The 17,141-nt window shown below is 61.9% G+C and overlaps 3 protein-coding genes across 6 annotated transcripts; 1 reads left to right on the top strand and 2 right to left on the bottom strand.

Moving 5' to 3' along the window:
* TBC1D10C (TBC1 domain family member 10C) lies at positions 1-8,853 on the bottom strand. Of its 3 annotated transcripts, none has more exons than XM_042904708.1 (10): positions 8,615-8,853; positions 5,549-5,727; positions 4,719-4,818; positions 4,412-4,519; positions 4,217-4,323; positions 3,902-4,016; positions 3,216-3,281; positions 2,892-3,081; positions 984-1,138; positions 1-682 (listed from the first exon to the last, which is right to left on the bottom strand). In XM_042904708.1, the coding sequence occupies exons 1-10, from the start codon at positions 8,747-8,749 to the stop codon at positions 335-337; spliced, it is 1,503 nt and encodes a 500-aa protein (XP_042760642.1). In that variant the 5' UTR covers positions 8,750-8,853; the 3' UTR covers positions 1-334. The 3 variants fall into 3 exon arrangements, with proteins under 3 accessions (XP_042760642.1, XP_042760644.1, XP_042760643.1); XM_042904710.1 differs by lacking the exon at positions 8,615-8,853 and adding an exon at positions 6,011-6,071; XM_042904709.1 differs by lacking the exon at positions 8,615-8,853 and adding an exon at positions 5,993-6,050.
* PPP1CA (protein phosphatase 1 catalytic subunit alpha) lies at positions 7,046-10,316 on the top strand. Its single transcript, XM_042904713.1, has 7 exons — positions 7,046-7,187; positions 7,734-7,865; positions 8,018-8,248; positions 8,835-8,939; positions 9,337-9,560; positions 9,645-9,779; positions 9,854-10,316. Exons 1-7 carry the CDS (start codon positions 7,133-7,135, stop codon positions 9,962-9,964), a joined length of 993 nt encoding a protein of 330 aa, XP_042760647.1. The 5' UTR covers positions 7,046-7,132; the 3' UTR covers positions 9,965-10,316.
* RAD9A (RAD9 checkpoint clamp component A) lies at positions 10,296-16,004 on the bottom strand. 2 transcript variants are annotated; one of them, XM_042904711.1, is made up of 11 exons: positions 15,795-16,004; positions 15,638-15,708; positions 15,104-15,232; positions 14,562-14,676; positions 14,382-14,481; positions 12,687-12,796; positions 12,462-12,571; positions 12,318-12,382; positions 12,104-12,226; positions 11,134-11,338; positions 10,296-11,044 (listed from the first exon to the last, which is right to left on the bottom strand). In XM_042904711.1, the coding sequence occupies exons 1-11, from the start codon at positions 15,826-15,828 to the stop codon at positions 10,949-10,951; spliced, it is 1,158 nt and encodes a 385-aa protein (XP_042760645.1). In that variant the 5' UTR covers positions 15,829-16,004; the 3' UTR covers positions 10,296-10,948. The 2 variants fall into 2 exon arrangements, with proteins under 2 accessions (XP_042760645.1, XP_042760646.1); XM_042904712.1 differs by lacking the exons at positions 15,638-15,708; positions 15,795-16,004 and having other exon boundaries at positions 12,691-12,796; positions 14,562-14,855; positions 15,104-15,629.
* Between the last annotated feature and the right edge of the window lie 1,137 nt (positions 16,005-17,141).

The following is a 17,141-nucleotide window of genomic DNA, read 5'->3' as shown; positions in this document are numbered from 1 at the left end:
TTTCTGCTCAGTCAGACTTTATTCTAGGCCTCCCCAGGAGCCCCGCGGGGGCCCCTCGCCCAGCCAGCTGCCCTTAACCCCACAGTCCTTCAGCTTCCATTCTTGCAAGGGCCCAGCACCGGGACAGCTCCGCGGGAGAACGGCAGGTCTGGGCCCCTGAAACCACACCGTGTGACCTTCCTTCACCCTTGTGTCCGACAGGGTCTGCGGGAAGGGAGCTGATTTGCCAAATCCCGGCAGTAAAGTGCGGTGCCCATTTGTGGGGCAGGCATCAGGCAACCGGGCACTTGGGGTTAGGGGACGCCGAGTCCATGGTACCTCAGAAGCGAGCCCTTCAGAATCGGGTATCCAGGAAGGAGGTGGAGCTTCGATGAGACCTGGAGGGGCCCTCAACAGGAGGGCCCCGGGACCGAGTCAGGAGCCCGTGGAAAGTCTTGCCTCGGGTCTGGGGCTTGCGCCGTGGTGGCCTGGGCTCCTCCGGGGGCTGCACCACTATTCGGGGCACCTCGGGTCTGGCGCCTCCCCGCGCTCCTGCCAGCTGCTGGGCCTCGAAGATGGCCTGGGCCCCAGGCAGGCGGGCCTGCGGCCTTGGGGGTGGCCCGGACGTTGACTGAGGCAGCTGGGCCAGCTGGGCCCTGATCTCCCGCTGAAGGTCACGCTCAGACAGGGCCACGCTGTGCACCTGTGAGGGGCGGTTGGCGCTGAGTGTGCCCGGACTGGGGGAGGGCAGGAAACCGTCAGGTCCCCACAGGGCGGGCAGGACCCAGCCCCAGGAAGCGGCTGAGGGCTGAGGGACTGACAGCCAGACTCGCTAAGGGAACCATAGAAAGCCGCTTGAAGCCTGGGGTTTTCACATTCTCTGCTGCTCAGAGGACAGGAACTGAGCTCTGGGGTCTCACTCTGACTTCCTGCCGTGAGACTCAGTTTCCCCAGTTGAGCAGCAGGAGCTGGGCCATTGTGGAAGGCAGGCAGGGGGCACCCACCTGAGACATGAAGACCTCCTCCTGCAGCTGGGTGGGGGGGATGGCTCGTAGGGCACCGAGCGTCTCCAGGAGGCCCGGGCAGGCCAGGCGCTGTTCTGTGGTGCCCAACGCCAGGCGCACCAGCGTCAGCCCCACACGGAACAGCACCTTCACACCTGCAGGCCAGGGGCTCACTCAATGCAGGGCCAGCCCCGCCCCTCCTCAGTCCTGCACCCGAACCTGCTCTTGGCCACACTCCTTCCACCCTCCTGCAGCTCTGCGGCCTTGACTCAGACCAGGAGCAACGAACGACGGTGGGGCTGCAACTGGGGGCACTGATGAGTAAGTCTCTGCAGCCGCAGACACGTCGGAGCAAAGCAGCCCGCCAGGAGCCGGGGGCTGCCCCCGCTTCGCCCAAGCCTGTTCTCTGGGCCTCAGCAACTCGTCCTTACGAGGAAGGGCCAAGTGGGTGCCAGTTAAGACCCGTGACCTTCTTGTTCTGGAGAGATTCCAGCCAGAGCTCTTCACCCCTGAGCCAAGAGCACAGTGCACACGGGCACACGCACACGCCTACACGCTCTCAGGCACACTCCGGTGTGACCTCGGGCTGTTCCCGGGGCCTCAGAATCCCTTCCGGGCAGCCTCGGGGACCAATGAGGCCCGGTGACAACTCTGACTCATAAAGAGATGAGAGCCACCAGTCATGTCACCATCACGATGAAAGGAGCCCCTCACAGTGCCCGTCCTGTCCTCAGCGGAGAGGGAGGAAGAGGGCTCAGCCAACTGATCCAGCCCTGCCCTGCCGGGCCCCAGAGGTTGAGGCTGGAGAGGCGGTGACGCGTACATGACAACTTGAACACCTGCGGCCAGAACTCCAAGGGGGCCTGGAGCCGATGGGGCACACAGCAGGTGCTCAATAAATGTACCGATCGACGTCTACCAGCTTTTAGTTGCAACTGCCAGACAACCCGCACAGAACAGGACGCAGGTGGGTTGCCCATGGGGGTCCCCAGGCAGAGCCCCCACGTCCTGAAACGTCCGGCTCAGCTGGGCCCCGACTCCACTCACTCTCGGCCCGACCTCTCTGGCTTCATCTTTCTCCACGCCCGTGCCCGCCAAGTCGTCTGTAGCCGCGACCCTGCGGACAGTGTCTCTCCTGGCCTCGCGGCCTCCACACGGGCCCTGCCAGTTTATGCCTCCCCCCATGCAGAGGCCAAAAGCATCTTGAAAACAGCACTCTCCTCCCACTGCTCCCCTAACACTCGGTCACATCCCTTGTTTTATTTTCTTCGTGGCACTTAGGACAATCTATAAATACCTGCTCTTTTTTTTTTTTAAGCTCTATGCTCACCGTGGGGCTTGAACTCACGTCCCCGAGATCAAGAGTCGCATGCTCTACGACGGAGCCAGCCAGGCACCTCTATAAATATCTTGTTATATGGTTACTGCTGTCTCCCCGCCCCCCCCCCCCACCAGAATGTAGGTGTCCTTCGTGCTGGTGATCCCAGTGTCTACAGCAGTGCCTGGCACCCAGTGCCTGTGGGCTCCGGGGATGAGCGCCGTTCCGCTCCTACTGGCCGCGTCCCTGCCGCTGGCCGTGCCTACTGAGCCCGGTCCCTGAACAGCTCCACTGCCGCGATCGATCTCCCCACCTCTGCCCCCAGCCCGCCTCCAGGCAGAGCCTGCCCTCCCTAAGGGGGGGTCTCACCACAGGCGCAAAGCTGGGGATGACACTGGTGACGTGCAGCCAGGGGCTGCGCCGTTACCCCAGCGCCAACCCGACGCCATCACCCTGAACACACTCTGGCACCCCCACCCAGGCCGGGATTGGCAGCGGCAGGTGGGGCCAGGCACGGCTGGTGCGCCCGTCCCCGTGCGCACCCCAGGCTCCCGGCCCTGGCCACGCCCCGCCTCCAGCTGCCTACTCACCCTCGCTGAGGAAGGCATCCCAGACGCGCAGCACCGTGGGGAAGGGCAGGGAGCGGGCGAAGAGGCACAGGAACCACTCGGGCAGGTACAGCAGAGGCCCGACGCCCACCTGCTGCAGGTGCTTGTGCACGCGCGGGAGCAGCCGCCGGAGCAGGGCCGCGAACACTTCAGCGTCCAGCTGCACAGCCTCCTGCAGCCACGTCCGTCCGTCCGTCAGCACGACTCGCAAACCCCGGGCTGCCCCTCTCAGTCCCTAGGCCCCTGCCTGCCTGCCTGCCTGCCCAGCCCCTCCCCTGTGCCCTCCGACCCCCTCCAGCCTCTCACCATGTGGGGCCCGTAGTAGCCGGGGAGGTACACCTCACAAATCTGCACCAGGCACCAGAAGGCCTCCTGCGGGAGGGGCACAGGCCGTGAATGCCCGCCCCGAGGGGACCACAGAGGGAAGCACAGGGCAGGGGAAAAGAGCACGGGGGAGGGCCTGGGCATCATCCGGGGGTGGCTCTGGAGCCTGGAGCCTAAACGCGGCCTAAACTCAGGCTCTGACCGAAAGACTCCTCACTGCCCAGGTAGACGCCGATGATGGGTTTAGGAAGGTGGAAGTCACAGGGCTCACAGTATCGATTTTCAGAGTCACAGAGTTGGGGCTCACTGGTCAAGGGTTGGGAGGCTCCCAGAGTTCAAGTCCTGGGTTCGTGGGGGGTCATAAGGGTCAGAAGTCATGGTCACGGGGCTCAAAATCAGGAGTTGTGAAGTCAAGGTGATGACATCCAGGTTCTCAGGTCACCGGGACAGGGGTCAGGGACCAAGGGTCCCAGGTTTCTGGAGTCAAGATCGTTGGCCTTGAAGGTCACGGAGGTTGGTGGTCATGAGGCCCCAGGTCACTAGCACAGGATCTGGGAGTCAAGGATCCCAGGTCCCTGAGTCCAGAGTTCCTGGGGTTGGGGGTCACGGATCACTGGGGTTGGGGTGTCAGGGTCTCGAATCCCTGAGGTAGGGTCTAGGGCACTCACCTCTGGGGGCAGGTGCATGAGCAGCACAGCAGCCACAGGGCCCTGGGCCTGACAGTAGCCCTGTTCGGGCCGATGCAGCGTGTAGGCCTTGAGTACCTGCAGGAGCCCCTGCTGCCTGTACCAGAAGACCCCGTTAGGGGTCAGTCCTCCAGGCACCCCTTCCCCACCCGCTGGCGGCCCCTCCCCAGGCCTCAGCCCCCCTGGGCCTCACTGGGTCCCCTGAGATGGAAGGATATAAAGCTGAGGTGGGGGCCTGGGCCGATGTGCCCTGGGGATCGTGGGGCCGGAGGTCTCTGGGGGTCCCTGGCCTCCTACCCATGACCCTGAGGTGACACAAACATCTCGTGCAGAGGGAACTGGCGGTGCAGGTCCCTGCTGATGGTCTCCATCCAATGCGGGTCTCCAGGGGCCTTGGCCAGTTCCTGTGGGTGGACAGGAAGGTGGGGGTGAGGGCTCAGAGTGGCGAGGGGCTCTGAGAAGGGCAGGCAGGACCCCTGCCAACTCTATTACCTTATAGGTGTCGGGGCTGTTCTTTTGACACACGTGGGCCCCGCACAACAGAGGCCAGCACCGGGCCCGCAGAGCCGAGGGGATGCCTTTCCGGCACTGAATTTTTACCTGTGGGCGAGGCCAAGGGGTCCCGTTAGAACAGCTAGGCCAGCCTCTCCTGCTTCTGTTGGCAGGTCCCAAGCCCCAGCCTGTCGTGGGGCAAGGGTCACTTTGGGCGGTAGGGGAAAAAGGCAGGAGGTCCCGGGATGCGGGAGGGGTAAATTTTGCCAGGGCACGGGCAGAGGCAATGGGACCATCGTCCCCTCACCTTCTTATATCGCCGAGACATGGTTTTCTCCCAGTGTGAGGTCATCTCTACCCACTTCATCTCTCGCTGGCGGATAAGGTCTGCAGGAGGGTGACCGGGCCTGAGGGCACATGACACAGGTGTCGAGGTGTGGGCCAGCTGTTACCTAGAGCCCACATCTGCCACCCTTCATGCTACCCGGGTAAACTCAGCTCCTGGCCCTGGAGATCTCTGGGGAGCCCTGGGGCGGGGCGGGGGGGTGACCTGTCACCCAGGAGTTGCCAATCGTTGTCATGGGGAGAGGAAAGGATGTGGCTCTGATGTGGGCAGAAGCAGGAGAGGCTGAAGGGGGTGTGTAGGAGTGTGCTGGGGGAGGGGCTGGTTGGCCGTCCCCCAGGGTAAGAGAAGCTAAGTGGACAGAGCCCCGGACTAGAAGCCAGGAGTCCTGAGTTTGAATGTAGTTCTATCTGGTCGCCGGCGGGACCTCGGGCAAGTTCCTATCTGCACTTGTTTTCCTGTCTGTGTATTGGGAACGGGAGAGGGTGAGGGAAGAGGTGTGGGTTCTTTGGTTAGGTTCTGGGATTGTTGGGGCAGAGATTAAAAGGGGAAGGATGTTTGGCCTTAAGGATAGGTGCAAAGCATTGGAGGTTCAGGGTAAAAGAGACAGATCAGAGACACTCGTCTCAGCCCCGCTGGCTTTAGGATTCTACCTGGAGTGTGAGAAGGGGTGACACTGGCTGAGTCCCCAGACCCTCCAGGACCCTCGCGGTTGAGCCTCACTCTAAAATTCATCCCTCAGCCCCCATCCTCAGCCCCAGCACCCCGCTGCCCCCCATCTCTCCCCCACTTACCCTGGCTCTGCTGAGCTGCCCCCAATGAAGCCATAGCGGTCAGCCTGGCGATATGGGCCAGGCCCACTCAGCTCGGAGTCAGATCCCAAAGAGCTGGAGTCATCCTGCAGCTCTGAAGTTTGCACCAGGTCCTCCCCTAGGGCCTGGGCCATGGTGCCCCAGACCCCTGCTACAACAGGCTGCAAGATGTGGGGAGAGCCAGGGTGAGAGGCAACTCCTGATCCGCCTGGGGCCTGGGCTCCCATCTAGCCGGTCCCCAGCCCGAGGACCTGACTGTGTGAGGTTCAGAGAGAAGAGGCTTCGGGGTATCTCACCAAGCTCCTTCTGCCCCGCTTTTATTGGGGGAGGGGAGGGTGGGCCCTGAAGTGGCAGAAAAGCCAGACCTCTGCATAGAGGCCCAGCCCCAGGCCCAGCCCCTGCCCCTGCCCCCCCAGCCCAGCTTACCTCCCTGCTGCACCTCACCTCCTCCTCTCACTTCCTCCTCAGTAGCAGACAGCAACCCGCTGGGGGCCCCTCCCACACTACCCTCCCGAGTGGGGGGGGGGGGGTCACCCCTTCCTCCCCGAAGCTCTTCCGGTCTGCCCCAGTGCTGTGGGCTCCTCCCACCCTTCCCGTGGGCTCTCCGTGGGCCCCCGTGGGCTGGATGGCGGCAGGCTTAGGTTTCCGCCATGGGTGTGACGGGTCAGGGCCCACCAGAGGTACAGAGGCCAGGCCACCTCCAGTTTTGAGGTTACCGGCACATAAAGCAGTTCAGGATTCCAGTGAGAATTAGGGTTTATTATAGTTTTGCTCTTTACAAAGTAATGCTTTGGACACGCACATAATGCAGCGTTATTATGCACTCAAGAAGCAATGACGGAATTTATAAAAAAAATATTAACTTAACGCGCACCACAGTGTGGACCATAAAAAAAATAGCGCGCACCACAGTGTGGACCAAAACGCGGTGGGTGTCTGAGTCTGGCCAGCTGCCTGGGGGCCACAAAGACTCAGGAGGTAAAGGTCCTCCATGAATGTGAAGCTGGGGTTTTGGCCCAGCCCCTTGCTATCTCTGAGCCTCAGTTTCTTTTTCTGCACCTTGAGGACTTAATCCGTGGTGTATGGGGAGACAGTTATTAACGTACTCACACCACACTCCCGCCCAGGGTGGGTGGGAAAGACTGGTCAGCCTTTGATAGAGAAAAACAACTTCCACAGTATTTCCGGTCCCATACCCTCGGAACTGGACTCGGTCATTCGTCAGGGGAGGGACCAGACTCGACCCCGCCCCACCAAGCCCCACCCCACTGGCCGGGCTCCGTCCTGGACACACACCAAAACTCAGCGCAAGCCCCGCCCCGTCCCGCCCCGCCCCGTCACCTATGCCCCGCCTCCGGACCGCCGCGGCCGCTGCTCCCGGCGTCCGGCGGGGGCGCTAGAGCGCGGGGGCAGCGCGCGCGGGGCGGGGCGGCAGGCCGAGGAGGCGGGGCGGCAGGCCGGGGCGGGCTGGGGCGGGCGGAAGGAGCGCCAGGCCGGAAGGAGGCAGCGGGAGGGCGGGCGGCAGGAGTGGGCCCGGAGCTGCTGGGCCGGAGCGGCGGCGCCGCCATGTCCGACAGCGAGAAGCTCAACCTGGACTCTATCATCGGGCGCCTGCTGGAAGGTTGGCCGGGGCGGGGGAGGTCGGCGCCCGCCGCGCCCGGGCCCCCTGCCTGGCCCGGAAGTGGTGCGCGGGCGGGCCTGCCCCTCCCAGGGCCAGCTTAGATTGGGCGGGGACGGGCCGCGAGGTCCCGCCGCTGCGGCTGCCCCCCAGTCGCTGCGCGCCTGGGGGGGGGGGGGGGCTCCAGGGACCCCCTGGCTCGAGGGGACAGCCCCCTCTCCTGGGCCCGGGGCGCACGGGTCGACCTGCGCTCTCCGGGCGAGGAAGAAACCTGAGAAACCTAGCTCCACCCCTCCCAGGGGTCCTGCGCCGTAGGGTGGGGTGTTGGATGGCAGGCCCCTGGGCACAGCAGACCCCCCTCCTGGAGGGGTCCCGACCTGGGAGGCCCGAGGCGGAGGTCCTGGGAGGCTCAACAGCCACAGCTGCCCCTCGGGCAAGGAGGGGCCCAGAAAGCCCATGAGCCCCCAGATGTGCCCATAGGGCCACTTGCGTCGTCCACCTTCCTCCTGCCTGAGGGACCAGAGTCTTGATGCCCCATTCCGTCCCCAGTGCAGGGCTCGCGGCCTGGAAAGAATGTACAGCTAACAGAAAACGAGATCCGTGGTCTGTGCCTCAAATCACGGGAGATTTTCCTGAGCCAGCCCATTCTTCTGGAGCTGGAGGCACCCCTCAAGATCTGCGGTGAGCCCCCTGCCCAGGCCCCTTTTGCTTTCTGAAAGTGGAATCTTCCTCCCCTCCAAGTCCTTGGATTGCTCCTCCCTGGAGCCCAGACTTGGTCCTGGGTTCAAGTGTAACCCCTGCACCTAGCGCTGAACAGGTTCTCTGGGTCACAGGTGACATCCATGGCCAGTACTACGACCTTTTGCGGCTCTTTGAGTACGGCGGCTTCCCTCCAGAGAGCAACTACCTCTTCCTGGGGGACTACGTGGACCGGGGCAAGCAGTCTTTGGAGACCATCTGCCTGCTGCTGGCCTATAAGATCAAGTACCCAGAGAACTTCTTCCTGCTCCGTGGGAACCACGAGTGTGCCAGCATCAACCGCATCTATGGCTTCTATGATGAGTGTGAGTAGGCAGAGTATCTGGGGTTGCCCAAGTCCGTGAGGGACTCCGCTACTCAGTGGGACCCTCACATTGGCCTGGCAGTAGACGTATTAGTGTCTGACAGGTACCTGCAGAGTATGAGCTCTATGAAGGGTGCACGTCGGTTCATGGCTCTCCACCCTGCCCTCCTGGCATGGGGCCTGGCACTCAGGAGGGGTCTGGTGAATGGCTGTTGACTGAGGACCATATATATTCTAATGTGGGGCCCTGCCTGAGGACACTCCCCTCCAGTACATCCATTAAGCACTTAGGATGCCTATTTGGACTGGGTTCTGTCTACCAGAAGCTGAGATAAACCAGACCTAGTCTTGGCCTGGCCCTGCTCACCGGGTGGGGGCGGGTTGTTCCATATTGGAACTCAGGTTCCTGTGGACTCCGCTGCTTTAGAATTCTTCCAGGACGGCTGGTAGGCAGTGGAGTCGGGGAAGGGGGGCAGGGAAGGGGGCTTCTCTTGCCTTCCATCCTTCCCCCAGCTGTGTCTGAGCGGCCCACAAAGTGTGCCGGGCGGGGGGCAGCTGGGCCTCACGAGGCATCTCCCTCCTGGCAGGCAAGAGGCGCTACAACATTAAACTGTGGAAAACCTTTACCGACTGCTTCAACTGCCTGCCCATTGCTGCCATTGTGGACGAGAAAATCTTCTGCTGCCACGGAGGTGAGGGTGGCTCTGAGGCACGTGTGGAAGGAATGTCTGGGAAGGAAGAGCCCCAGGCCACATCCCAGGGGTCTTGGTTTGCATGTCGCATCTTCCAGAAAGCCCCCCCCCCCCGCCCCCCGCCCCGGTGTTAGGTCGCACTCACCCCCATTTTGGCCTTGGCATCGTGAATGTACTTTGTCTCCTTTGTTCAGAGAGCTCTTTGGTCCTTGAGGGCAGGAACCTGAAGAGGCAGAAGGCGATGACTTCTGCCCGCCTGGCCTCCTGGGACTCTGGGAGAGAGCCAGGTGGTGGTGGGTGAGGGGAGACTGGCCGGCAAAGGCTTTCTGGAGCAGGAGGGCTTCGAGGCTGGTTTGAGAAAAGTGACCTGTGTCCCCCTCCCCCCCACGCGCCCCAGGCCTGTCCCCGGACCTGCAGTCCATGGAGCAGATTCGGCGTATCATGCGGCCGACAGACGTGCCTGACCAGGGCTTGCTATGTGACCTGCTGTGGTCTGACCCTGACAAGGACGTGCAGGGCTGGGGGGAGAATGACCGTGGTGTCTCCTTTACCTTTGGGGCTGAGGTAGTGGCCAAGTTCCTACACAAACACGACTTGGACCTCATCTGCCGGGCACACCAGGTGGGCTGGCCGCCCTGGGCCGGGGGGGAGCCGGGGCCTGGTAGCTAGCACCTACTGAGCTAACTGCCCCCCATCCTCCTCCAGGTGGTGGAAGATGGCTATGAGTTCTTTGCCAAGCGGCAGCTGGTGACACTCTTCTCAGCTCCCAACTACTGTGGCGAGTTTGACAACGCAGGCGCCATGATGAGTGTGGATGAGACGCTCATGTGCTCCTTCCAGGTGGGGATGGGGAAGGACGGGGCCCGTGACCCCACGGCTTAGCCCGTGAGCCTGACCAGCTTTGTCTCTTTTAGATCCTCAAGCCCGCTGACAAGAACAAGGGGAAATACGGGCAGTTCAGCGGCCTGAACCCTGGGGGCCGGCCCATCACCCCACCCCGCAACTCCGCCAAAGCCAAGAAATAGCCTCCACGTGCCCGCACTCTGCCCCAGATGGTGGATTGTACAGAAATTATGTGGCCGTTGGGGGGGGGGTTCGTGCTGGCTCCCCCCAGGCCCACCTGTCACGGGGAGCACGGAGCCTTGGTATATTTTTCTTTTTCTTTTTTTTTAATGAATCGATAGCAGCGTCCAGTCCCCCAGGGCTCCTTCCGCCTGCACCGGCGGTGGTGACAAGCAGGACCCTGGGGCTGAGGCTGCAGCTCAGGGCAAAGCAGGGCCAGATGTGGGTTTCCAGCCTCGCTTGGCCTCAGGGCCAGCAGACAGATCCTGGGGCGACCCATCTGGTCTCTTGAATAAAGGTCAAAGCTGGATTCTCGCCACGGCCTCTGTCTCCCTTGTCCCAAATACTGAGCCTGGCAGCCCTTCTGCCCAGAGCCGCTTGGGAGGACAGGCTTGCTGGGCATGGGGCGCCAGCCAAGGCAACCCCAGCCACAGGCTCGGGTCCACAGGGGCTTAGAATTCCAAACCAGGGCCAGACAGCATAGAGAAAGCAAGAAAAATAGTCTGCCGGCTCAAGGGATCCCAGGGGCGTGCCCAGGGTTTTAAGGAAGGGACACGTCATGATTGGCAAAGCTGGGAGAGTAGCAGGGGCCAAGAGCCCCTTTGTGACTTTTGTCTTAGGGAAGGCAGGTGTCCACCCTGGCTACGTAGTTAGGAGTCTGGCCTGAAGGCCTACGGGGAGGAACAGGTGAGGGACCTCCCATCAGGTGGCAGCTCAGTGCCAAACCTGGGAACAGACATGATTGGTTGGGGGTTGGTGAGAGAAGACAGGACCCAGGCTAGTCACAGACAGCTGGGAGGGGTCTGAGGTGGGGACAAGACCAACCAGCTCCACTCCAGCACAGCCCGCCTTTACCACCCACCAGGGCAGAGATCAGCCCTCTGGGGGAAGGGGGAGGCCGTGGCTTCGTCTAGTCCAGGGCCTCTGGACATGGCCTTGTTCTCAGTTCAGCCTTCACCCTCACTATCTTCAGCCAGCACAGGGCTGGGGCCGGGAGGGGAGCGTGCAGGGGCGAGGACGGAGCCAAAGAACAGCGAGCGGAACTGGAAGGGAGCAGAGGAAGCGGGGTGAGTTCTGGAGGCTGCTCCCTCCTTGCCTCCCACCCACCCCTGCCTCCATCTCCAGCCCCTACCTTCTTGGGGGGGGGAGTCCCAGGCTCTATACTGGGCTCAGTGTCGTTGTCCTCTGAGTAGGGGCCAGGGCTAGAAGGGGGCTGGTGGCCAGGTGAAAAGGACATAGAGGGTACTGCCCGGGAGCCCTCGATGTCTGCAGTAGTTTCCATGGCGATCATGTAAGAGTCAATGTCGTCATTGGCAAAGTCATCCAGGTGGGGCGTGCTGTAGGCAGGAACACGGTGTCAGGAACAGGGAGAAAAGAGGGTACAGAGGCAGGGCCTCTCCTTAGAGGACTCAGAGGGGGCTGTAAAAGCCTTGTGACCAGTGATGATCCCTTGGCTTCACTACCTTCTCACTCAGTTGGAGGGGAAAAGACGTAGTGGTTAAGTGGAGGCTTCCTGCAGGGAGTGGACCTGGAATCCGTTGGATGAGAGTTCAGATCAGGGCCTGAGGGAGGCATCCTGGGAGCGAGTTTAGCTCAGTTTGGGTAGGGGAGCGTCAAATCCTCTGAGCTAGACCACCTGGGGCCAAAGCCTCCACCTTCCCGGGAGACAGAGCTGGAGAGCACTGGGGCCCAGGGACGTGCTGGGCGGGGGGCCAGACTAAACTTCCTCTGTTTCGGCTACACTGGGCCCATCCTCCCCATCCCACCTGCCCTTCCAGCCACCTGCTTTCCCCAGCCCCAGGCAGCTCCCTGCCTCCCAGCAGCCTGTTCCCTCCTTGGCCTGGGAGGAGGCTCAGAGGGGAGGACTCAGCCAGAGAAGGAAACCAGCCCGACCTTGGGGACACTTCCCTGGGTGGGAGGGATCTCTGAGCACAGCTGATCGGGAAGGCTGAGCCTGCGGGGCTGGAAGGGGCTGTGAGGACTGTAGGGGCTGGGGCCTGACAGGAAGTGTGTGCGCCGGGGGTGGCACGCGGGCGGCAGGCTCAGGCCAGGGTGCAGAGGTGGCAGTGGGGAGGCGTGGGCAGGCGGGTGGGCATCCTCACCTGTCAGCCTGGAGCGGAGGCGCCAGCCTGTGTCGCTCTGGGGAGCGCAGGTCCGACTCGGACATCGTGGCCAGGACGAAGTGTCCGTCCAGCAGGGAGTCCTTGATGGCAAAGATGGCTGGCCTAGGCAGATGACAGGTCCCGGGCCGGGTCAGGGCTTTGCAGCTCCCGGCAGCCCAGAGCCTCCCCTCCCACACCTGAGGCTGGGAATTACCTGCCTGGCACATCGAAGTGAATGCTAAGAGACAAGTTTGCGGACTCTGCGAAAGTCAGGAGTCCCTGGGGGTGGAGAGGCAGAGCGGTGAGCCTGGGCGGGGCCGGGAGGGCAGGGTGGGGAGCGTGCTGGGGGGAAACTCACCCGGAATTCCTTGAGGCAGAAAGTGATGGCCACCCCTTCCCGGGCCTGCAGCTGCTGGAAGTCCTCCTCCCCGATGCTCATCTCCGTCACCATGGCTTTGACAGTCCTGTCTGGAGGCAGGAGCAGGAGGAACCCAGGCCTCTGGGCCCTGTCCCCTCTTACCCCGGCTGCCCCCACCCCACCCCCCCGCCCTGAGTCATCCCAGGCCACATCTGGCTCCCTCACCTGCCTCGTCCTCCTGGTAGCTGCGCAGGATGACCCTGCGGCCAGAGCCGATGCCCAGCGTCACTTCTGCCAATGTGGGGGGGAAGGGCTGAACAGCCTCCCCCAGGACCCTGTTGAGGAGGGCACAGCATCACACCAAGGCTTGGCCCTGCCCAGGGCCTTCGCTCTTGGTGAGCTGAGGCAGAGCTGTGGCGCGGGTTATTAGCGCACAGACACCTACCATGTGCCAGGCCTAGCACGCCCTGGGAGGGAGGACAGGGTGAGGGGGACCTGGTTCCTACCCCATCCAAAGCTCTCGGGCTGTTGGAGAAAAGTCCACCGCAAGGGATGGGGCAGACCAGAGCAGAATCCAGAGGAGGTAACAGGAAGGATGGGCTGTTGCATGGGCCGAACCAGGCAGGCAGCACCTGCCCACCGAGGGGTGGGAAACCACAGCGGTGCCATCCATCAACTCGGCCTTCAGAAAAAGGCCTTAAATCTTCATCTCTTAGAATACACGTTAACAAGTATTCACGTACGAGACAACGTCTGGAATTGGCCTCAAGACAATTGAGACGGGAGTGGGCATCTGCTTTTACAGATATTTGAAATTGTCCACTAAACAAGGAAAAACAATTGCTCATTAAAAGAAAAAAATAGCACCCAAATCCAGACCAGAGGTGATACCCTTCCCTCTTCCTTTACCCAAAGGAGTCCTGAGCGCACTATCCCAACAGAACTCAGAAAAATAGACTGTAGGGACTCAAAGGGAACTTCAGATACCACACCTTATGGCTACCAAAATGAACATGACCTTGGGCTACTCAAATACAAGCAGCATCCAGCAGAGGGTGGGAGGGGAGCTACCCCTCTCCACACTAGTGTTCTCCACTGGAGCCCCCAGCTGCCAGGTCCTGCACTGCCCCTGGGTGTTCAGATTTTCCCAGAACAGAGCCCCACCCCCACGGCTGCTTATTCAGGCAGCCGTTCTGGACCATGACCTCCCTGTCCAGCCTCCTTCCTTGGGCCGCGGACTCCTCAAATCTACAGTCCGGGCAGATAGGAAAAGAGGCTGCTCTCGAAAGAACACGGTCCCAGAAGGATGACCCCACCAGAGAAGGGTTTTGAGCTCCTGAGCCACAAAGCTTAAAGATGGACGTTCAAGGCTGTTCAGGCCAGAGAGAGGATTTACGTGCAAACCAAAGACATGCTTGGTTGGTTGCCTGCTTGCTTTTTTTCTTTCTTTCTTTTTAAACATTTTTTAAAGTTTATTTTGAGAGAGAGAGAGAGAGCAAGTGAGGGAGGGACAGAGAGAGAGGGAGAAAATCCCAAGCAGGCGCCACACCCAGCACAGAGCCCAACACGAGGCTTGATCCCACGACCCTGGGATCGTGACCTGAGCCAACATCAAGGGTCGGATACTCTGAGCCACCCAGGTGCTTCAAAGACCTGCCTTCTAAAAGAGGAGTCAGAATGGGTCTGAATGGCCAGAAAGCCAAGCTGGACCTTTGGGGTGGAGAACACAGGCTCCTGAAGATCCTGAGGACCCTGGGGCACCGCCCTCCTCCATTCCAGCCTCTGCCTAAGAGCCAGACCGGGCCCCGACAGCAAATGTAGAAGAGAAAATGAAGAAGGCATCTCCTTAAATCGACTCTTGAAGCTCCAGAGAAGAAAAGAAGACCCGCGGCTCAGCTTGTAGCCAGCCGACAGACTCACCGTGCGGGGGCACGGAGCACATGGGAGCACAAGGCTGGGTCGAAGACGGCCTGCAGGGACTCGCATTCCTGGAAGGACAGGTTGTGAGTCTTCCTCACCCCTGGATGGGCAGACAGGGTCTCAGTGGGTCCTGCTAACCTCCACCCCAGGGACCCCGTGGCCAGCCGGCTGCCCGCTCACCGTATCTGCAGTGCAGCTGGACCACCAGGCGGCTGTTCCTGCCATTCAGCGAGATGCAGCATCTCTCCACAGTCTTCTCCACCGTCGCCAGCGAGCGGAAGACGGCCAGGAACGACTGAGTGGGGCAAATCCATCGGCTCAGTGCCGTGCCTCCACCGACCAGCTTCCACGTCCCGTGGAGGACCTGGCCATCCCAGGCTCAGCACTGTCGCGGCAGGAAAGGAGCTCCACAACGTGCAGGACGTTTACGCCTTTCTGGGCCTTTGTTCATGCTGTCACACGTGTCCGGGATGCCTTGAGAGACCCACTTACCCTTCAAGGGCCAACCTGGATATCACCACTCTCTCCAAACCCCGGCAGAATCAACCACCCTCTCCGTATCTCCCGTTACGCTCTGTGGTCTTTACTGTGCCCCTCACCGCATTTGACACCGGCTCGCTCCTGCAGTACCTCTCCCTCCCCAGGCAGTATCTACCGAATGTCCCAGAGCAGACACATTCCAGGGCAGCGGCACAGGGCCGCTGATGAGGGAAGGGCCTCACCTTCATCAAGATCTTACAGCGCAGGGCTTCCTGACCAGGGGTGGCTGCCTGGTACTGCTGGAAGAAGAGTGGGGCAAAGAGGAAGCAGGCATAGGCAGAGCGAGAGGAGTTCACCGTCCGGAGAGAGAGCTGGGCCAGGAAGAGCAGGGAAAGGGATGCGGTCAGGGGGCAGAGACGGCCCTGCCCTCTGGCTGGCTTTTGTCGCACACTTGCCCTACTGTCCTCCGCCGGCACCTGTGGAAATCCTCCCTCTCGGTCCCGTCGGCGGATGCCTTCTCCCCGAAGCCTTCCCTGAGTCCCTGGCGGCACTGCTCCCACAGCAAGGGGTCTACATACTCTGCCTTTTCCCCTAGTCACCCCCCACCCGCCACCGGGCACTTCAGGGACCAGGGAAGATGACAGGGCCCGAACTGACGCCGCAACAACGGGGTGGGGGGAGGGGGGAACAAACTCGGCAGACAAATCTGCCCAAGGGCATCTGGCCTGATGGGAGGCGAAACGGGCTCCCTGCTGTAATCCCACCCACCCCCTCACCCCGTCTTCCAGGGGCTCCAGGTAGAGCTCATCCCCGATACGGGACAGGGAATGGACGGCCTTGCCGAGCACTGCGGGGAGGAGAAAAGAAACGGGGGTTAGGCTGGCATCTCCCGCGGTTCCACGTGCCCCCGCCCACCGGTCGCCCCCAACTCACCCTTCACGTTGCCGCCCGCGACCAGACACTTCATGCTGCGCCCAGGACCGGGGCCGGGCCTGGCCCGCGACCGAGCTGAGACTGGCGGCCGGCCCGCAACGGATCCCTACCCAACCCCGGGGAGGCGGCTGGTCCCCGGGTCTCGGCCGCCGCCGCGGGGCCCCCGGGGGTTCCCTTCCCGCGCACCGCCCCCCGGAAGCCCCGCCCCGCGTTCTCATTGGCCCGCACACCGGCGCCTCCGTCACGTGAGAAAAACGCTCGCCGGCTCCGCCGTCACGTGACGGAGTCCTCGGTCGGGAGGCGGGCCGCGCGGGGACTGGAGCCGGGGGCGCCGGCCCCTGCGTTTTCGCGCCCCTGGGCAGCGGGCCGGCCGGCTCGGCTGGGCCTCGGCGGCCGCGCACCCGCGGCCGCCATGGAGCGAGCACCGGGCTCGGAGCCCTGAGATGTACGGGCTCGCCCGCCTGGCTCGCTTAGTACAGATCTTCCTGGGTGTCGTCTGGATACCTGGTCGAAGCTGGGCCTTCCGCACGGACACAAGCCGCAACCACCAGTTCTAAAGAGACTAAATTTGCTTCAGGATCTCAGGGTGGGAGGTCGGGAGGTGGCTGTGCGTTCTGGCTTGGAGGATCCGTCATTGATCTTGAAAAACAGATGATCGGGGCTGAAAGGGGTAGAAGGGTGTACCCAGCAGGGGCAAGCGGGAGTAAAAGGTCATTGGTGCGTGGGCTTTGCCTCTGGTCGGGGGGCGGGAGGAAATGCTCCGTGAGCCTAGCAGAGGGGTGGGGGCTGCCAAATGATGAGGGACACCAGTGGGGAGCGCTGGAAACATTTTCCGAGCGTAGAGTCGCATTTGTGTGACCATTTTTTAAAAGACCCCCCCAAAGGGGCGCTTGGGTGTCTCCGTCGGTTAAGCGTCTGACTTGATTTTGGCTAGGGTCATGATCTCACGGTTTGTGAGATTGAGCCTTTCCTCTGGCTCTGCGCTGACAGGGCGGAGCCTGCTTGAGATTCTCTGATCTCTCTCTTTCTTTCTCTCCCCCCCCACCTTCTCTCTCTAAAAAAAAAAAAAAAAAAAAAAAAAGACTCCTAAGACCGTGCAGCCAGGGAAGTTTCCCCCCTTGCCCTGGGCCCCAGGTTGCAAGGCTGCACAGTGGAAAGAAAGTCTTGGAGGGACTTTCTGAGCTCTAGCCGGCACAGCACCAGGGTTCCTAGTGCTCTGAAGGGACTTGGGCGTCGCTGAGTTCCTTAGGGTCGGGGCTCGGCCTTGTCCCTCCGGTATTGTCTGCAGTGAACAATCTATTTGTCTACCTGCCCCTTGCCCTCCAGCTCCTGGCCTGCAGTTCTGGA

This window comes from Panthera leo, chromosome D1 (genome assembly GCF_018350215.1).
Source record: "Panthera leo isolate Ple1 chromosome D1, P.leo_Ple1_pat1.1, whole genome shotgun sequence".
Classification (NCBI taxonomy): domain Eukaryota; kingdom Metazoa; phylum Chordata; class Mammalia; order Carnivora; family Felidae; genus Panthera; species Panthera leo.
This window is presented reverse-complemented; position numbering and strand designations above follow the sequence as displayed.